The sequence below is a fragment of the Trichosurus vulpecula genome, chromosome 5 (assembly GCF_011100635.1).
Source record: "Trichosurus vulpecula isolate mTriVul1 chromosome 5, mTriVul1.pri, whole genome shotgun sequence".
Taxonomy (NCBI): domain Eukaryota; kingdom Metazoa; phylum Chordata; class Mammalia; order Diprotodontia; family Phalangeridae; genus Trichosurus; species Trichosurus vulpecula.
Window position 1 is genome coordinate 215,656,132 of NC_050577.1, and position 21,531 is coordinate 215,677,662.

General features: G+C 35.8%; 1 protein-coding gene across 2 annotated transcripts in view; it reads right to left on the reverse strand.

Annotated features, from left to right (window-relative positions):
- Positions 1-338: 338 nt before the first annotated feature.
- Positions 339-21,531, reverse strand: part of TMPO (thymopoietin) — a 36,442-nt gene continuing 15,249 nt past the window's right edge. The window contains exons 3-9 of one of the 2 annotated variants that reach the window (XM_036759519.1): positions 20,815-20,973; positions 15,386-15,471; positions 5,560-5,679; positions 5,366-5,461; positions 4,823-4,933; positions 3,574-3,668; positions 339-2,799 (exon numbers count right to left, since the gene is read on the reverse strand). In XM_036759519.1, coding sequence (XP_036615414.1) covers positions 2,514-2,799; positions 3,574-3,668; positions 4,823-4,933; positions 5,366-5,461; positions 5,560-5,679; positions 15,386-15,471; positions 20,815-20,973 — 953 coding nt within the window. In that variant the 3' untranslated portion in view covers positions 339-2,513. Of the gene's footprint in view, positions 2,800-3,573; positions 3,669-4,822; positions 4,934-5,365; positions 5,462-5,559; positions 5,680-15,385; positions 15,472-17,325; positions 20,265-20,814; positions 20,974-21,531 lie in introns of those variants that run through there. The other variant, XM_036759518.1, reaches the window with a different exon arrangement.

The following is a 21,531-nucleotide window of genomic DNA, read 5'->3' on the forward strand; positions in this document are numbered from 1 at the left end:
CGAACCTATTACAAATGCTGTAGTCCTGCTAAAAGATAATAAAGCAAAGGTGATACTTAGAACAACACTGATGATGAAGTCATCACTGACTGGAAGCCAATTGTCTGGTATGTAATGCAGGGGATATTGTTGCTACATAAATATGCAAGAGCACCAACCCTAAGGGAAGATCAAAAACTACTGTAGTTTTCAAGGGCACCAGTAGGACTTAACAAAGCTTGAAGGTACTACTAACAGATCCAAGACACAAAGAAGGAAGAAAATATGATGGAAAAAAAAGTACCAGTGGTAGCAATTTGATAGCACTTCCAAAGACAAGTGGGGGCATCACCAACACATATTGCTTATTCATGATTTAATGAATGCCTTATTTAAATATTACAAATGAAATGTGGAGTGATATATTAATGTAAGAATTCAAAAAAAATTCAAGGATTTTATCATAATCACAATTCACCAATATCCCATGAGAATATTTATTATCTGGGGATTGTTTAAAAAACTTGCCTATGCTATCTGAAAAGCACTTATTACAATGACAAAACTAGAGGTTATTTATTTTTTATTAATCAGATTGTATTGTAAAGTATTAATCACTACTTCTACAATTTAATCAAAGAAATGCTTTGAATTTACTGCTCAAACACATTTACACTAGTGGCATAAAACAGACAAAGACAAAACAGAGTACATGGGTTTGGTTTTCTTTTTTTTGGGGGGGGGGGGGGAGAGGGAAGGGAGAAATTGACTGGATGATTAACTGAGTCCTACCTGCGCTATTTTGGACCGCATTCTTCCTATGAGAGAACTGATCATGTTATATACAACACTAAGTCATGATGATTTTCCTAGCTTTTAAAACATCAGATGTGGCTTCTTAATTTCTAAAGGAAGAACATGAGACCTAAACACATAACAACTTAAATGAGAAAAATTCAAGAACAAAGTTAGACTAAGATTACAACCAAAACTCAAGTCATGTCCTGGTGGGAAAGAGTAGAACATGACCTCTCTTGAAGTAATGTACTTAACAGAAAGAAGCAATTTTATTCTAATCAGCAAATATTTCTAGGTTAAGAGTTGGTATTTCAGCCCCTTTACTCCGAAATTAGAGTGCCTGGTCTTGACTACAGAAGAAGTAAAATTCCTACAGGGTATCTATGTCTAGTTCAGATCAAAATTTAGCGCCCATCTAAACATATGTCTTTACTTTATTCTTTTATTAGAAATGTCAGTCTTTATAAGACATGGTATTTTAAAATAACTTATTTGTATAAAGTATACTATGTGACCAATGGCTGTATATTTCAAATTCAAAAGCACAACTTTTAATTTTTACACATTTCACTTGATTCTACCAAAATCTCAGCTGTCTACTTAACCAAGTTATATATGAGGTAAATTTCAATTTAAAAAATAAGACAACTACAAAGAGTTTATACATAGCATTATAATGCCCTCCTCACATCAAGAGTATAGAACTTCATGAGTAAAGGATGGAGTATCCAAGAAAGTAACAATGCAGTTTAAAAATAAAAATTTATGAAACATATATTCAGATTACATTACGTATAGGGCAAAAAGAATTGGCAAAATTTGCTTAATGAAATGAGTCTAGTTGTAACAATTTAGGTCAAATGAGTGGAAGAAATGTAAGCATGGTGTTATAAATTTCCTAAATTCTTTGCACACACATCTTCATCTAAATGTTACTTGAGTAGTAAACTGGAATTGATTAAATCAATCAATAAGAAACAAAAGTTTCTGGGGAAAACAAGTATTAAGTTTTGAACTATGGTGCTACAGTAATAGGTTTTGCAAACATGTAAATGTAACACTAAAAAACGATCTTCAGGTAAAACCTGATTCTATGCTTAGGTGAATAGAACTCATGATACTAGAAATTTGTTATAAAAATGAGTACAACAGGATTAAAGTAACATTACTAAAAAGTTACATAAATGATTATTGCTGTACTTTTTCAAATAAACAATGTCAAATACTTGGCTGCCGTTACAGAAAACACAACCTCCAATGAATTTCCCTTTATCCTGCATTAGATTATGTTTCACATTTCTTCTCTAAACTTTCTGTCCAGGAGAAATAATTTTTAAAAATCTTTTCTGCATGAATTCAGAGCATTGAAAACATTTAGCTTCACATTATTCTACTATGTTTTGCCCTTTTCATTTCCCGAAAACACAAAACAAATATACATTTTTTTTTCCAAAAAAGAATTAAGATGCTCACATTAAAAAAATAAAGCCTACAAAAAGGTTCCAGAGAGCTACAAAAAAGATTACTCATATGGCACAAAGTGATCTCCTACTAGTCCAAGGTCCAAAACATATAAACTGGAGTCCATTTGTACTGTCTTGTTCATTTTCAATGAATATTAAATTTAAGAAGTTGAAATCACATTTTTAAAAGTAGCTCTTGAGCCAACAAGAGTTCTTTCTATAGTTACTAAAAATAGGAGACCAAGTTGGTTGGGTGTGCCATTGAGATAACACTCAGTTGGCATTTGCCTGAGAATTATTAAGAAAATTAGAAAAGGGATTTCCTTGGTTGGTTTCCATAGCTTGATAGACCAAAAACAAGAAAACTGCCACAATAACAAAAAGCAAAATCTTTATCCACATGGGAATGGAGCGTCCTTTTCTTGTCTTTTCTGTCTTGTCATCAGCCAAGGGAGCATATTTAGGGACATATTTTGACGAAAAGGTTCCCTCCATCCTGAAGTCACCAAGTTCTAATGGTCTGCCAGCAGCCCCTTTGATAGGTCTGCGACAACTAGCACTGTGATAGGGGGAAAAAGAGAATCTAAGTCACAATTAATGTAAATAATTTACATCAGTTCCCTCAGAGTAAAATAAAAGACAAGTTCTCTAATCTACATAAATATGCATGACTCAGTTATTTCTTCTTCATACTTCAATAAATGACACTACAGAAAACTAGAGGTGAAAAACAGTTCTGTTTGTGTGAAAGTATATTTTCTATTATAATTTTAAAACTTTTTAGAGAACTTTGCCTATGGGGGGAAGACAGACTTTGTTTTTAAAGATGAAAACATAGTATATTAATAAATGCTGCACAAAGTTCAAACTTCTTTGCCTTCATAATGTGAAAAGCACACCAGTAAAATATAAGAGTACTAGAATTAGAGGAATAATCAGGGTCATTTGACCAACAGCAGCAATTCAATACAAATACCCAGCCTTTTCTATTACTAGAGTAATATCAAGAATATTTTTCTTAATATTAAAAAAAAAAAGAAAAAGAAAAAAAGGAGGAAAAACCCACATCTTCCTCCAAACAACTAGTCAGGTAAATTACCTACCCAAAGGTCTGATTGTTTACTTTTTGAAAGTAAAGACTAGATCATATCTAAGATCTCTTTCAACTCTAAAATTACATAAATAACTCTTAAGTACACTAGCAGTTATGGACTAAAAGAGATTTTTCCCTTATAGATAAAATTAAGACTCAAGGCGGAGCTGCTGTCATATTGTTGTCAGTTGCACTATATGTGAATACGAAGAAATTCTCAGGTAGTAGATATCTAAGTACCTAATTCCTGTTGGTGTAGCTGCTTCAAAGGGAAACATTTCTTTAAGAATATCTCTTTCAATTCTTCTGTCTTCTGTTAATGTTATTTCTCCCACCTATAGAAAAAAGAAAGGTAAAAATCTTTTATATATAATTTGGATAATTAAAATGGATATACACTAAACTGACCCAAAGTGATAGACTTTTTGTTTACCCATGCACGTATAGCTGTATTTTCTATCTTAAAACTGTGGTTACAAGCTTCATTTTCAAATTAGTTTAGCAGTCCTCACACCTTCAAATCTCCCTAAGTAATCTTTAAGTAAAAATATCTTTACGTGCCTAGTTAAGAAAAATTATTGCTTCACAAATAAAAACAAAACTACACAACAGGATTCATGTAGCTGTATTGAGCACATCACTTCATCTGGCATAATCACCCACAATGAGAGTGAAGAAAATTTCTTTCCTCTTGCTTCATTATGTAGATATTCTAGACAAAATGAATTCTAAATCTCAAAAAGTAATTAAAAACATATGACTGTACGAATTTTTCTTAAGCCATGGTGCAGCAATGAGTAGCAATCCCAGACTCCCTTTCTTAGGCAACATGCAAATGCTTATGAACAAATAAGAAAAGATTTCCTTTATTTGCTACTGTTTTCAACTTGAAGGACACAGATCAAGATCAAGCACATTTGGTGTTCTCTTGTAGCAGTTAAAAAAAAAAGAGGCCAGTAAAATAGTTGTAAGATACCATGCAGGTTAGTACAGTTATGGAAAATATTACAGCTGGATTAGAGAGGTATTAACCAACTTGAAAGCCATCCAAGATCTCTTTACAGCACTAGCTAATGAGAAGTAAAATCACCAATTTTAAAGCACTCATCTATCACACTTTCAACTTCTATCCACAGCATAGAGAACAAAGAGAAAGTACACATAGCACCAGAATGCTCCCTGTCCCTCTCCTGTAAAACAGACACTTCAGAGACATAAAGCAGCAAGATAACAGTGGTATTAGTTTTGTCATTAGACTGGAAGATTAGTTTTACTACCTTACTAGTAAAATTCAGGTTTATCTTCAAAAATCTGTTATGTTGTTCAGATACATAATCTCTTCATAAAACACTGTAATACTTCACTAATTTTAATTATTGGTGCAACCCAATAAATAAAGCTTTGGTCCCCTCCCACTTCAGGATACAAATACAAACATTTCCTCCCAAAAAAAGAGGAATGACATTTCATCTAAATTTTAATCATTTACTTCAGTTCTTGTCAATGGTTTCTTTGGCGTTCTTCTGGGTATGTCTGAGAATTCACTGATTGGCAGAATAGGAGCTGCATGCTTGAAATTTCCAGTCACCCTATTGACAACCTGCCAAGATTCAAATTATTCAGACTGAGAATTACAAGCACATCAAAGATTTAAAAAAAATAATAAAACTGAAGTTGTAAGGTTTTGATAGTTAAATGCTAGTAACTCTTAAAATAAAAACAGGCACTACAGCCTTGAAATAAATGTAATTTTAAAAGCATGGCACATGTTCAGCTACAGCAATTCTCAAAAAATTCTTTTGGCAAAAAGGTTCTTCAAACCATTTCAGACCTTGCACAAAAGATAAATTCTAATTAGCTGTTTAAATAACTGCTTACTTATTTAAGGAACATGTGTTTTAAAAAAATAAACTCAGATTGGGAGAAAGTAAAAGTATTTTCAACAACATGAATTTGAAATTTGTCAAGATTCACCACCTCCCCAGTCAATTTACAGAAGAAGCCACTTGCATAACTTATGAAACATATTTACTAAGGTCTCGTTGCTTGAAGGCATTATAGTTTCAGCTATAGGAAGACTCTCTGAAATTACTTCACCATCTACACGCAACTGTTCTGCAGTTTCCACCTGTTAGTTTGAAAACAAAACAAAAACAATAAATGTAAAATCATCACTAAAGCCCTGCCAATCTGACAAACCATTCTAGACAAGAAGCCTTGCATCACCCTTTTCCTTGGAGTTCTTCTCGAGCCTCTTGTAGGCTCCCTAGTTAATCCCTGCAGATGTCCGCTTTTTGAAGATCCACTTGTCCAGAGAGTCTCAGTAAGTCCAGCTTGAGAATAGCTCTATTTCAAGCATCAACAAGTTAGAAAGCCATATACCAACATTAAACACCAACAGCTTAACTAATGGCTATATTACCACTCAGAGAAAATTTTTTTCCCAAGCCACCTGGTTCCCAAAGCAGTGCATGCTATTGACCAACATACACAGTCATCAAATGGCTACACCAACATTTGTACACACTAAATTACACCTTTAGAATATTTCCAAATTTGTAGAACAATTCCACCCTTTATTATACTCACAATCAGATCATATTAGACAGTACTGAAAACACATTAGAATAAAGTGAAAAGCCCAACTCTAACACTTGAAGTCTGATAACCAAACATCCTCAAGTATGGAGGAGTGGGGAAACATGACAAAAATAACCATGGTTCTTCAACATTATAATTGGCTAATTCAGATCAATGACATACATCTGGTGAGCTACTTTTGTGTTTAGCTTTGACATCAAAGCCTATCTTCAAATCTCTCAACAACCTCAAAAAACCAAACCAAACCAGACCAAACTACCAATACCTGTGTCACTCTTTCACAAGGGAAAGGATCCCTCCCTAAATCGAAGTAAATTTCCAATTAAAACATAAAAGTTTTGTCATTAAACTTTGGAGAATATTATCAGATTACATATGATTTTTTTCTATGTTCAAGTAGTTAAGCAGGCACAAGTACAAATGATACATATCCAGTTATAATCTATAAACACTCTTTTAACAGATTTCCAGCTGTCCCTGGAAACAAATCCTGAAGTTGCACAGCAGAAGAGAATTAGGCCAGGCACCCGTTTGTGCGTGTGGCCCAAAGATGTTGTTGCCAAAGCCACTTCGGGTATCCCCTGCCACAAAGAAAGTATGCAGAGGTAATCCTAAATGCTCTTCCTCAATGGTACATCAGCAACTACCCCTCCATGAAAAATTTTAAACTATTTTTTGAAAATCAGCAGTGTTTACTCAATAATGTCATCATATAATATCCACAGAAGATGAGAAAATTTTAGTAGTGTCTGCTTATGTTGTGATGTGTCCAAATTAGTAATTTAGATAACTAATGAACTAATGTCTGTTATCCTCAAATGAGAATGCAGGGACACCAAATATGATGTTCTTAGATGGGGCCTGACAGACTTTTCAAGTCTTTTATTCTTCTTGTGCCAAAATGAGATAACTGTTGATATTGGGACAATCACCATGGCCATGATATACTTATCAAGCTATATTATTCATGGCCAGATATTCTTATACTAATGTGGCTTTTCTTTGCCAATTCAGAATTTCTGGTCTGCTTATTTTTGCCATAAATTAGTGTATTTTCATGGAACATAAATTAAATTTAGTTTTAGCTTAAAAAATAATTAGGAAAGTAAATCTGTATATGTACATAGCTATAAACAAAATACAGTTAAATTGTAATTATCTAAACTATTAAAAAGATATTTTGAACTTCAGTTTGAATACGGATGTGTCTACTAGTCTAAGAATCTGCTTTAAACAAAAAAATGAAGTCCTAATTCCAGAGTACCTGTAAATTTTCTCTCTTCCTTCCCCACTGTTACTTTATAAATAAACCTAAAGCTAACCCAGTCCTTAGGGCTTTCTAAAGATGACAGTATTTTCGAAAGGTTCTGATATTATGTATCAGTAATAATAGCAGCTCACATATATTCTGTTCCTTTAAGGTTTACAAAGATATTAACTCATTGGATCTTCACAACTCTGAGGTCTAATTTATAGATGAAGAAAATAATAAACTGTGGATATATTGAAGCAGCAAAAGTGGGTTCTCATTCTTGTTCTCTCAGTAACTAGCTGTGTGACAACCTTTGTATTAGGTTCTTTATGTCTCTAATAACAATAATTTGACATAGTGCTTTAACACTCTGCAAAGTACTTATCACAATAAACCTAAGGAAGGTAGTGCAAATCATGTTATCCCCATCTTCTGTTACTAAGCCCACACTGTCCCTTGAGGGCATGATACCACCTGTTCTCTGCCACATTATCCAAAGGTTGTTTCTAACTTTTTAAAAAGCAACATTATGAAGGTACTTCTCCATGGTGGATCAGAAACTGTATCTGCAGTGGAAGAATGAAGCTAAATTGTTAAATTTCGTAACAGGCAGGCTACAGAGTGATGAGAAATCATTCAACTCTCAAAAGTACGAAAAGTCACAGAAACCCTCAAAGGTCATGTACTGAGACATAGAACAGTTGTAATCTTCATCAGTGGAGGTAGCACCCACATGATGATGACACCACACATCCTTGACATACAGTGTCATTACGAAACCCAACTAAGATAAAGGTTTAAAAAAATGCTTTGGAAAACAAGATGATCCCAGGCTTTAGCAGAGTATTCTGGTGTATAGGTTTTCAAAGGGTGGACCGTTAAGCTCCAGGGTGTTGAATAAGAAATAGTGAACTGACTCTCCCTTTAACTTGTGCACATTGGAAAGGCTAGCTCTGTGACAGATGAGTGAGATCTGCTGTGTGGTCTAGCAGACAAGCCCTGACCCAGGAGTTGGGAGAACTAGGTTTTGGCCTTGGCTCTGGCAAGTCACGACATCATCATCTGATGATGATGATAACAACACTTAACAAAGGTTTTTTAAAGTATATAAAGCACTTTCTTTGTAACAATCGAGCTTAACTTTCTAGGTCTCAGTTTCAGTATAGACTAGAGGGTTGGAGAGTAGATCTCTGAGGTCTCTTCCATCTCTCAAACTCTACTATTCTATGTATCCTAAGTCCAGACTGTTTGAATTAAGTTTCAAAAGTAGTCCCTTCATTTCATATTGGTAGGGGGAAAAGCACGTTTTAAGTGTCTGCTATGAGCCAGGCACTGTGCTAAGCGCTTTATAAATGTCAACTCATTTGATCTTCACATCAACACTAAGAGCGAAGTGCTATTATGATTCCTATCCTATGGCTGAGGAAACTCAGGCAAACAGAGTTTCAGCTCTGGGTCATATAGCCACTAAGTGTAAGAGGCTACATTTGAATTCAGGGTCTTCCTGACGACAGGCCCAGAGCTATGCCCGCCGTGGTGCCCCTGGCTGCCTCATATAGAATCAAGAGGTGACCTGCCCTGAGCAAAGAAATGGGAAGCAATTTAAAATTTTCCAGACATCAAATAAAACAACTTAATCCAAAGGTCACCTTGTATGTGTATGTATATATTTAAAATAAATTGTTCACTGAATGTTACTTTGGATTTCCATAAAAAAGATGGTGTATTTTGGGGCCACTCTAAGCCTTCACCAAGAGTCTTTTTTAAGTCCCTTTCATTTTCACCTGCTTTTCCTCTTCTTTGGTCATCGTCAGCAACTCTTGTTCTTCTGGTCCTGCTTCTTTCCAGTTTTCATTATTTCATTAAGGTTTTTCCATATTTCTCTCCCTTCTCCAATATTTCTTTATATTCTTTCATATACATTAACTTTAATTGAATTTTAGCATTCCATTACATTAATATACTACAATACATTTATTATCAGATATTAAGCTGCTTCCATTTTTTCAATTATAAACAGCCAGTTGTGAAAATCTTTGAACGTGTAACCTCTTTCTTCTTTTCAATAAGTCTCAGGTGATATTTCCAATGAGAATTGGATGGTTAAGGGGTATAATTTTTTTAAAAATAACTTTTGCTGTGTCCCATTACAATCCCAAAGATTTTACTGGTTTGCAATTCCATCAGTCATGAACAAGCATATCTATTTCCATAACTCTTATCAGCACTGAGTTTCATTTCAAAAATTCATTTTACACCCATCTGATGGATTTGTAGTGGTACCTCAACATTATTTTCATTTGTATTTATCTGATAAATAGTAAGGTGTACATTTTTTCAAGTAATTATCATGCTTCCTTTTTTGAAAATTCCATTTATATCCTTCTCACTATTTATCCATTGTGGCCTGGGAAAAGTTTTTTAAACATTTCCTTACACATTTTAGATGTCAAGTTTTTACTTGTCCTGTAAGCCATAGAATTTTCCTTGGTCCATTATTTTTCTTTTAATTCAATTACTGTTGTGTTCAAATTTCAAAATGTCTTGTCTACAACTATCAAAGTCTGACAAATTTCTTTTAATGGTATTTTCTATTCAAAGTTTTAGAATTTTTTTTAAGATTGTAAGGCAAAGAGGTAATTGGGACCTCATGGGATTCACAAAAAGAAAAGGGAAGCATGGTATCTGAAACTGGAACAAAGATCAAAGGAAGAAAAACCAGAATCCATATTGTGGAATTACAAACCACTAAGCCAGAAGAAGCAAACAGATGAGCTGCAGAAACAGATAACAAAAATACCACTGAAGCAATGAGAAGGGCTTTTCAACTACTAAAATCTGAGCTGCTCATAGGCAGATTTCCAAACGTGCAAGACAAAGGATAGGTAGGACCCCATGGCTTACAGCAGGGCTGTCCAAACAGGCCACCGGCAGTGACAGGCCCACAGGCAAAGAAATTTACATAAATGCTTTAGTAAAAGAAGCTGAGCTACTGCAGGGCTCTCACTAAAATGGCAAATCAAAATATATTGTCTATTGTTTCAATAAAAAACTAGGGTTGGACAACCCTGGCTTAGAGGGATGGGAAGATATAAAGGTATGCCTGGAAAAGTTGATGTGAAAATTTCAAGGTTTTAGTGGGATTCATGCTTGACACTTATTAGCAATGCCATGCGGCAGCCAAAAAACACCTAATCTGATTTTAGATTGAATAAAAAATAAAATACTCAGAATGAAAGAGTTGATAGCATTGCTATATTGTGCAGTGACCAGTTCCCACATTTGGGGAATGACATCACAAAACTAGGGAATATCCTGAGGAAGGAAAATGGTATGATGGGAGGACTCAAAACCAAGTCACAGAAAGTTGGCTGACTTGGAATTAGGAATTGTTTAATCTAGAAGGGAGAAGACGGTGGGAACTTGTTAAATGTCTTGAGTAGAAAAGCAACTATATGTGCTCAGCTCAGCCTAGGAAGGCTGATAGAGGACTAATGGGTCAAGGAGACAGATTTTGGATCAGTCTAAAGAAAAGTTTTCTAATAATGAAAACTTTCCAAAAGTAAAAAAAAAAATGCTTTGGGGAAGCTCTTTAGCCCTGGATGTCCACTTTTCAAGGATACTGCCATGGTAATCCTGATCCGGTGTAGACTGGGGAGGGGTGGGGGGTGGTGGATTAAACTAGATGGGTTGAAGTTTCTCCTTAACTCTGAGGCTTATGATTTTCCTATCAACATAATGGCAGGACCCCCTCCCCCCTTTATAAATATAGTATGCCAGAATAGAATGCAAAGGTTAATTTAGAATCAGGACACAGTGTGATCTGAAGATCTGAACTATAAAATAACCTACCCAATATTCTTTAAGACAATGTGCAGAGAGAAATATTGGAGGGGATGTGGGAAAATTGGGAAACTAATGTACTACTGCTGGAGTTATGAAATGATCCCACCATTCTGGAGAATTTGGAACTATGCCCAAAGGGCTATAAAACTGCACAAACTTTGACCCAGGAATACAGTTATTAGGTCTGTACCCCAAAGAAATAAAAAAAGGAAAAGGACATATTTATACAAAACTATTTGTAGCAGCTCTTTTCATAGTGGCAAAGAATTGGAAATTGAGGGCATGCCCATTAACTGAGGAATGGCAGAACGAGTTGTGGTATATGAATGCAATGTAGTATTATTGTGCTACAAGGAATGATGAGCAGGAGGATTTCAGAAAAACCTGTAAAGACTTAATGAACTGATGCAAAGTGAAGTAAGCAGAACCAGGAGAATATTGTATACAATAATAGGAATACTACATGACAATCAACCGTGAATGACTTAGCTATACAATGATATTTCAATTCCAAAGGACATATGATGAAAAATGCCATCCACCTCCAGAGAAAGAACTGATAGAGTCTGAATGCAGATCAAAGCATATTATTTTTCACTTTCTGTATTTTTTCATGGTTTTTTTCCCTTTCAGCCTGTGTTTTATTTCACAACATATGGTAATATGTGTTGCATAAGTAAACATGTGTAACCTATGTCAAATTGTTTACCATCTCAGGGAGGGGGGAGGTAAGGAGAAAATTTGGAACTCAAAATTTGAAACAAAAATTAATGTTAAAAATTGTCTTTACATATAATTGGGGAAAAACAAAATTTTTAAAAATAATGTGCAGGGAGCAGAAAGCTTTTGTGTTTGTCTATCATATTTTAAAAACAAAACAAAACAAAACCCCCAAGCAAATAAGAATTCAGAAGATATTGGGGGAAAGACCCAAACGAGATTGGAACTCATACAAATTGAGATATAGTCATGAGCCAGCCAACAGTAAGATAGCAAAAGGATTAGATTAAGCACATACACAAAATATACTGAATGTGGTATATATCTATCTTTCTCAATTTTCTCGTGTGTTCAACCTCCCACATCAGTGGGCACTACAGTAGCAGAAATATTAAGAACAACTTTGAGGGGGAAGGTAGAAAAAAAGAAATTTACACGATACTTTGAAAGGAATAGCAAGTTGTGCATAGTAGATTTGCAGTTTCATGTATAATCATCTTTTTTATTGTACTGTGTTATGGAAATGATTGTTTTTATTCCATAAATAAAAAAAAGACTAAGTTATAGACAGTTTGAAGTCTTATCAAGAAGGAGTTTCAAATCAGGGGGTCCCCACACTGACATATCAAAAGCCTGGACAAAAAAAAAAAAAAGAGTAAAACACAAACAACCAAACATCATAAACCTGTTATGAAAATCCACTCTTCTCTTTAGTAGTCACTAAAGAGGACCTAGTAAAGTGAGCTAATAACATGACGTTGATTGACCACTCTCTGAATTTATTAGGTCCTATGGATTATCTCATCTCTGCAAATAATCTGGGAGCTGTAGTTTTCCCTCAAACAGGAAACACAAGCATAGGAAGACAGTGCAAAAAGAAAATTTTGCAGAGTTAAGACAACTACTGTGCTTCTGTCTGTCTGACGATACAAACAAGATTCTGGGAAAAATGACATGGGCTATCAAGGTCACATGACTGCTAGTGAGCAACAGGTGGAGAGGCCTGGTTTCACAGTCTACTTTAGTAATCTATCAACCAATAAGTATTTCTGAAGCATCTACTATATGTCAAGCATTGTGCTTGGGGAGAAAAGAACAAACAAAGGAGGAAACAATCACTATGAGTGCATATTTTAATGGGGAAAACAAGCCCATATAAAAATACACACAGCATAAGTACAAAGTAAATAAATGCCAATCTCCAGTTAAACACAAGGTAGTTTTTGGAAGAGAGGACGCCAGCAGTTGGGGAGAGCAGGAAAGGCTTGATGCATCAGATGGGCCTACAGCCATCACTAAGGAGGGAGTGCTTCTGCTACCACACTGACACAGAGAGAGAGGACAGACTACTCTGGAAGGAAGGGAAAGAAAGCCAGGTCTGGCTAGATCAGCATGTAGGAGGAAAAAGAATGTACAATGAGGCTGAAAAGATAGGCTCGGGGTCAGGTCAGGAATAAACAAGAATTTATATTTGATCTACCAGAGTAGATAGTAAATATTCAGGTAGGAATGGGGATAAAGAGGGCTATTGCTGGAGCCCTCCATGAAAAGGAGAAGAAAGCACCTAAAAGCAAGCTAGCAGCAGAACCTCAAGCAGAGGAGGGGTGGAAGGAGGACCGAAGTCAGGGGACAGAAATTAGAAAGTACCCTCTTCATTTATGGGCAAAGGAAGATCAGCTACAAAAACTTATGTTTACAAGGGACAGGGCAGAATGGAAAGGGTCCCTCTAGACTGGATGTGGTAACCAACTCAAATCTACTTAAGCCAAATATGACTGAGTCAATGAAAAGAAAAGAAAACAACTGTATATTTAAGTTATCTTTAGCTAGACACTAAACTGAGGGTCAGAATTCTGCACCCTTTATTTTGTTTCAATAGCCTTTGGGATTTATTTTTCCCTTACTCTATTATTAAAATTCTTTTTAAAGGAATTTCAGGTTTGCCTTAGCAAATGAGATGTGTACACAATCTCGCTGAAGATGGCATCGGGGTACTCCTACTGGCTGAATCAGAGTATTTCTAGTGGTTGAGAGACATACTAAGTTCTAGAATCAGGAAAGACAGGGAGAGCACCAGAGAGATAGAAATGGAGTCAACTGTGCACCTTGGTCCCTTCTGGTTTACTCATTCAGAAGTGTAGATGTAAAATAACTCTAAATTTTAAATGGGTGATATCCCAAGAATCTATGTTAAACCTTAAAAACACACACACACACACACACACACACACACACACACACACACACACACAGAGTTAATAGTGCCAGACTTAGCATCAAGAAAACCCAGGTTCAAATCCTGTCTCTTGTGACCTCAGGCAAGACCCTTAATTGCCTCTCAATTGTAAAATGAAGGGGCCGGACAAGATAGCTTTTAAGGATCCTTCCAACTCTAAATCTATGATCCTATAATCCCAAATTAACAGTGTGTTTAAGTGGTAGATTCCCACAAAAATCTTAACATAATGTAGCTGAAACACAGTACTACAATAGTAATAGTAGCTTACATTTATGTAATGCTCTAAAGTTTGCTGAGTACTTAACCTAGAATCGAGGTCCTAGATTATTTTATCTATTCCTTGTTAATAGTTCTTTGAGACCAAGTATTGTCCTTATTTAGCAGATGTCTTGCTCAAGAACACGGGATTAGTAAGAAGATATGAACCCAGATTTTGTTGACTGACACGTGTAACATTTTATGGAGGGAAGCATTCAGTTGTTCAACTTGGGATACCAGTAACATATAGTGGAAAACCAGGCTGATTTCCCTTTCCCACCACACAGGTGGTGATAAACTCTGGGGTGAGAAGTGGAAAATGGACTCAAGAGTTGCAATAGAAGGTGGGGTCAGCATCCATAGGGGAAAGACTTCCTGCCATCATCAAGTCTGAAAGATACTTCCAGGACCTGAGTTGACTTCAAAGCCATTCTGTGGCAACTCTGGTAACTGACAATCTTGGGCATTTCACCATAGGAGATAAGCAGAGGTGGGACTTCTGAGGTAAAAATAAGGAAAATGTCTCTGGGAAAAGACAGCATTGTCTCAGGAGGCCAAGACAAGACCAGCATCAGCAACAGGGAACAACAGTAGTGCAGAAAAAAAGCCGGCTTTGGGATCTGTTCTCACCAATCATCCGTGTTAAGACCTGAAACCTCACTCTGGACTAAAGTAAAGGAAGTCCTAGGCAACAACAGCAAGTCCAAAGCAGGAGGATGAAAAACTCATACGGTACCTAGGTCAGCTCTTCCAAGGTGACTACTAAGTCAGACACACAGTAAAGGACTGTTTATGTTTAGGTTCAGCTGATCTGATCGTATCTTTTTAATGTTTCTCAAGGCGATATAGTTTGCTTTGCTTTAAAAAAAAGACACAGGACTGACAGAGAATACACTGAACATTTGATGTTCTCAGAGAAATCACAAGCTACCACCGTACAAGGAACACATGACAAGAATTCAGACTTTCAATACTATTTAACATATTAGTAGTAAAACAATTCTACTGTTAACAGTTTATGATACTTGTTAGGACTTGTATATCATCCATTAAAGGGAAAATTGAGTCAGATGAGCAACTGCCAAAAAATTAAATAGACATCTAAGTGACTAGATCATAAAACGAAAGATACTTACCTGATTATGTTCAACTCTTCTTTGCTTGAGTGTTACTGGAGTCTTTGCCTTGCCTTTTAATGGCTCTCTCTTCTCAAGCTTGAGCTCTGGAAATAACATCAAAAGCACCATTACTCTTTGGCACTTAAAATAAATTAACTCTTAATTCATCTTGCTGTTGCTTTGAAATCAGTCTAATTAATATCAGTCTTTATAAATGCAAAATTCCAAAAAGCAGCTCAAATGCAACATCTGTCCAAAAATGAGGCCTTCTTCAGTTCCCCACTTTTCCATTTGATTGTGTCCTATTTATCTTTCTCAAGCAAGTAACGATTTTTTCATGCTGTTTACTTTTTTCATCTCCACACCATTCTCTCTGGGACCAAACTCCTTTTTATAAAAACACATTCAGCTCTGTATTCTAAAGTGCTTTACAAAGTACTTTTAATTAAAGTAACAGTAACTTAGATATAGCCTAGAAATTAAAATTCTAATGGAAATAAACTAACAACTAGTTATGTGTACTCAAGAAATAGATGATGTTATAGAAGGAATGATTCTGGTCATTCCTTCAGTTAACCAGCAAATGGTACTTGATGGGAGTAACCAAAATTAATTATGTGTTTTCTAAGGCAAACTACTTTTATCCCTGTGGTTGCAATGCACGGGGTGGGGTGGGGGGGGGGGTGTTAAATTGTATGCAATGACAAAAACGATTCATAGAACATTCTTTTGTCAGTATCTTGAGAAATCAATTCAATTAAAAGTATTTGCTAAGCACCCCTGTTAGCTATTATGGAGGTTACAAATAGGATACATTTGTAAGATAAATTATTCCTTTGCTCAAGGAGTTTATAATCTATCAAGATGCTAACTGGCTTATAACCTTTCTGGTCATAAGCTGTCTTCCTAAAACTGTGAAAAATCTTTCTAAAAGACAGCAATTCCATTGCCCTAGTCATAAGATTTGCTGACACCGCTTAAAGATTCAGAAAACTAAATTTCTAAATTCTAAGGCCTTGGCTCTATTTCCTTCTTTGGCCCCTTAATGAAATAAGAGAAAAAAAAAAACCAATACACAGATATGTCACTTAAACAAATGAAAAACCTATGTGACTATTTGTTTGACCATCAGCTATGAATGTGTATACTGGGCTAACATCAAGGGTTCTACTCCATGACCCCTATCCCTGAAACAGATGCAGTTGCAGAAAGTCATCTTATGCTTCTTCAGCTTTCTGGATTTTAAACATTACTGTAATGCCAAAATTAGAAATGAAATCATGATTTTACCAAGGCAATACTACTTTTATTTCATATTGAGGGATTAAAGTGCTCCCTCCCCGCCAGGGTGATCAAAGCTTTTATTTCTGGACAAGAGCTATTTAAACTGAGGCAATCTACTGAAATGGAAGACAGAACGGATTTGGATGCTCTAGGTTTGAATCTTGGCTTTCTCACTTAACACCTGGGTGACCATGGCACAACCTTTCCTGGGTTTCAGTTTTTTCAACTGTAAAATTTAAAGACCGGCTAAGATTGTTTCTAACTCTAAATAGATAATCCCTTTGGGTTTCTTAAATTTTGGGTATTTGGGTTTTGTTTTGTTTTGACTAGACAGGAAGCAGAATAGAAATTTAAGAACTGGAAAACAAAGTTAAAAAAAAGTAGTCAAGTTGTATTTAGTATGTATACAAAAGAAGTTAAATGGATTCAAATAAATTTAATTCTTCACAAATTTGCTAACTTTTGGAAAAAGCTTAAAGGAGTATAGAAAACAGGTCCCTACAATAGGAAAATCAAAAGTGATGATAATGTGAATTTGGCAATATGAGTTTTCAGTTATAAGTAAATACTGTAAGATGTCAAATTTACTCCAAGGACCTGGGAAAGGGATCCATGTTGAGTAAGATATCATTTGGTGAAGTTCCAAGAATAAACACACATGCTACATGGTTTTTGAAGGCCACACAATATCTTTCAAATTTAAAAACTTTATTGAATTTGTGGAGGCACTCTACATTATCACAACTTAATTGCACAGCGCTCTGTAAGTAGCACATACAGCATTTCAGAAGAAACAAAAGCAAAACAATGACATTCCTTACAAAGTCCAAAGGCAGATAAGAGGTATAAAACATATAAAAAAACCTAAGGCTAGTTGGGTTCTGGAATGGCAAATGCCCAGGTGATTACATTTAGTAGCTATTCAATTTTTATATAGTCTTTTATATATTCTATCATATACAAATGTTTTAAGATTACTCAATAAAAAACTCTAGGCACTTTTGATGGGTCGGCAGTCCATTTGCTATTACACCTTACTCTACAGATAATCTTTTTTGGTACATTTAAGACCAAAGCTACTATTTCCCATAAAACAGAAAAATAGGGGATTCAATTACTAAATACATACTTTCAAAAACAAAACATGAGAAAAGATACCAAGCTTTTGTAGAACTAGCTACATAAACATACTTTTGGCATTGCCATCATTTTACACACCAAATATTTCAAACTTATTTTGGAAATTAATTTTAACTTTAATCACAAAGTTTTACTTAATACGAAGCACAAAATAAGATGAAGGAAAAATAGTCAAAAATAGTAATTCTGATGTTTTTAGCACAAAACATAGTTGTTGAAAAGATACAGTATTCCTATGGGGAATTATTTCTAGGAAATCTATGACTATCTAATTAAAACTCTTATTTTTTCCATGTATTTAACATTAAATTCCCATTCATATGTCTCATGTGACTAGAGGGGAAGGAAGGAAAACAAGGTGGGTGTCATGATTTCTCCAAAGCTATCTTAATGATGTACAAGTTTTGCAAGGTGTGATTAAGCAGTAAGACTTCTAATATGGTCCAGAGACAAACTAGCATCAGAGGACTAGCTAATCAAAGTTTGGAGAAGCTCTTCATCATTAGGTTAGCCACTATAACTATTAAAGAATATACTAAGGTGTGGAGAAGTTGTAATTTGCTTTGGAAGAAAAAGTACTGACAGCAATGAAATTACAGATCTTTAAAAGTATTGAAATGCACCTAAGATTTTTATTTTGCTTCTTAGTTGTAAAAATGTACACCTAACGGTCAAAGGAGATAAACTTGTAATCTATCAAAAGTTTCATGATCTTATAGAAATAGTCTCAAATGGAAAGTATTGAATAAAATGCACCAAAGTTTGAAAGGAATAATTAGTAGTACTTTGTAAGCCATAAACCATAAAAGTGCCAACTCCCGTGTTTTGAATGTTTTTGGAATATGGTTTTCATCTGTGCAAAGAAAAAGGAAGGATTGGGTTGAACTTGGCCCGTAACAGTTGGAAACTGCTAGTCAAGTCTCCAGGGCTTTTCATGCCTTAATCACCATAGAAAGGATCTCAGCCTTACAACTTCATCATTGTCTCTTCCCACGCTTTTTAATAACTTTCTGTACTTCTCCTCCAAACAGTGTTCCCCCTTTGAGAGGAAGCACTGACAGCTTGTTCCTATGAGTGGGACTGACTTTGTCATTGTTCAGCCAGAGGTGCCGGCGTCCCACAGTAGAAGATCCCATGCCACAAGCAGCCATCCTCACTTCATCAAAGGCAGCATCACAGAGAAATGAGGCTGCATCATATGTTCTGCTTAGGGTCCTAAGTGCTTCAGGTATCTGACTGGGATCAGAGCTGAGAATCTGTGCAACCTGACCTATATCTGTTTGTATGGCCCGAGCAACAAAAGCAGTATGGGCTGCAATCTGTAGGGCTCCTGCTGCTGCTTCATATGTTCTGCAAAGGGCAAAATCAAGCTGCTTATTGCAAGCCCGAGCGGATGCTGGTGAAGTGACTTCAGAAGTCAACTCTAAGATTTCATCATCCACTTTGGGAACTGACAGCACACATGAGGTCTCTCTAGAAGAAACTGGGTATTTGCTCGCCATTGGAGGGATCTCCTTATCAATGTGACTCCACTCCTCATCAATTACCTTTAAAATAGATTCATGGAGGGGAAAAGATGGTTCTGGGCTGATTAATGTGTCATGCTGACGTTCTTTAGGAGTTTCTATGCCTAAGGTACTGAGTGACTGAGAAATAACAGCCTTTGCCAAGGCAGGAAGTGCTACGTTATCTTGAGAAGCATGAAGAGAACCTGAATCTCTTTCCTTTGCTGAACTCTCATGCAGTCTGGGGAATTTTGGGGGAGAACACCTGGATTCTGTTTCTTGAAACTGAGACAGACCAACCTCTTTATCTGGGTTTTCCACATTAGCTGAGGTGGGGTTAGAAATTCCAGGTAAGTTACTAGCTCCTGCCTTTATTAACAGAGAATTTACATAATCTCTGATGGCTTGAGCTAGAGGTGGAGTAATTACTTGTGAGTTCTCTAAAATGTCTGGCTTTTCTCTATTTTGGGAGAGAACTGACTGTGCTAGACTATATGCCCTCTCGGTAAATGAAGAACCAAACTCATATTTATTTCCACCACAAATGTTTTCTAAGTGGTCTCTGGGGTATTTGGGGGTGGGGTTAAGTGAAGGAGAACACGAAGGCCTAGCTGCAGCTGAGGCCAATGTGGCAAATGGTTCAGCCTGAGAAGAAGATAATGAACTTTTGCCCAAGAACCTATCCTGGCCATACTTAGGAGAACTGAAAAGATCCTCCCCTGAAACTACTTTTTCTGCTTGTCCTATGCCAAGTGAGCTGGAGGTACTCAGAGGTTCCCTGAATGGGTCTCTATTAGAGCTATGTCCTCTTTTAGCTGCCTGTAATTCAGTCCAGCCCAAGGGAGGACGGGCACGAATTTCAGGAAAAGAAACTGCCTGAAAAAATCCACCAGAGGGAGAGGTTGGAAGTTCAGAAATACGGACAGACTCCCTAGTGGACTTCACTTTCTTGTGTTCTTTCTTCTTTCCTGTAGAAGCAAAAGAGGCAGGAAATTTAAGTATAGTTGGGTGGATGACCTGGTTCTCTTTTTTGCCTCCTTGCTAAAATGATGTTGTGGAAAAAAAAGCCTCTATTTTTTGTAAATCCATAGAAATGTTTTGGCTCTCTATGTTCTGGTTAAGTTAACTAGTATAGCAACATGGGCTACCTGGGTCAAATTACCAGTCAGGAAATAAGGGGGAAATAGGAGATTTATTAAACACTATTGTATTTAGACTAGATTTTAGACTGTCCATCCTCATAATCATATCACTCTTTAAAAAGCATCAAAATTAACTTTTTCTTCCTATCTGAAACCATCAGATTCACTGACAAGTATATAACAATTATAATTATCTTAGATTTAAGTTGGAATGGTCATAAGGAAAAATTCTTCCACATCACATTACTTCATTAAGAACAATAGGGGCAAAAGATCTGCTTTTGGGTTACCCTGAAATAATTTTACCTTGTGGCACTACTCTACCCAAATCCCCCCCAAAAGTTACATGCTCTTTTACTGCTATGCTAAAATTTACCTTCTTCATTATCACTGTATCTATCCGAGTCATCATTTCCATTCTGTCTAGCATTTTCTGCTGATGAAGAAACTGCTGGCAGAGGTGTTGAAGATCTTGACTCTGGACCATGTTCTCTCAGTTTTAGCAGTTTTTTCTCATATAGCTTCCTGGTAGTTCCTATATTAAAATGAAACTTGTTTAGTAACTATTGTCATGTAGTCTCATATTTCATTATTACTTTTGGTTATTTTTTATACTTCTTTTTCTACTAGTAATCAGTTTCAAATTTAACTGATCTATGTAGTTAAAAATAAACCTGATACATAAACATGCGCGGTCAGACAAGGGCACAGAATATGAAAACTAACCCTAGATATGTTTTAATTTTCACCCCATCAAATCTTTCCCAACACGCTTATTATTATTACTTCAAAAAAGTTTTAAACATTATTTTCCTGTCTTCAAGTTCTACTGTAATTTCTATCTCTTATGTGAAACTTTTCCTCAAATTCAACCCACTGATTGCTTTTTAAAATGAACTAATGTATTTATAATCAAAATCACAAAATGTAACACTTAACTTTTTCAAACACTAGTTTTACATGCCCAATTATGTCATAACCTTTTCTGTATTCCCTGCAATTCCTAGCATGACACTAAGCATGGCAGTAAACATTTATATTGGCGACTGATGATGGGTGTGTTAAAAGTAACCACGTGAATGGTCTTAACTTC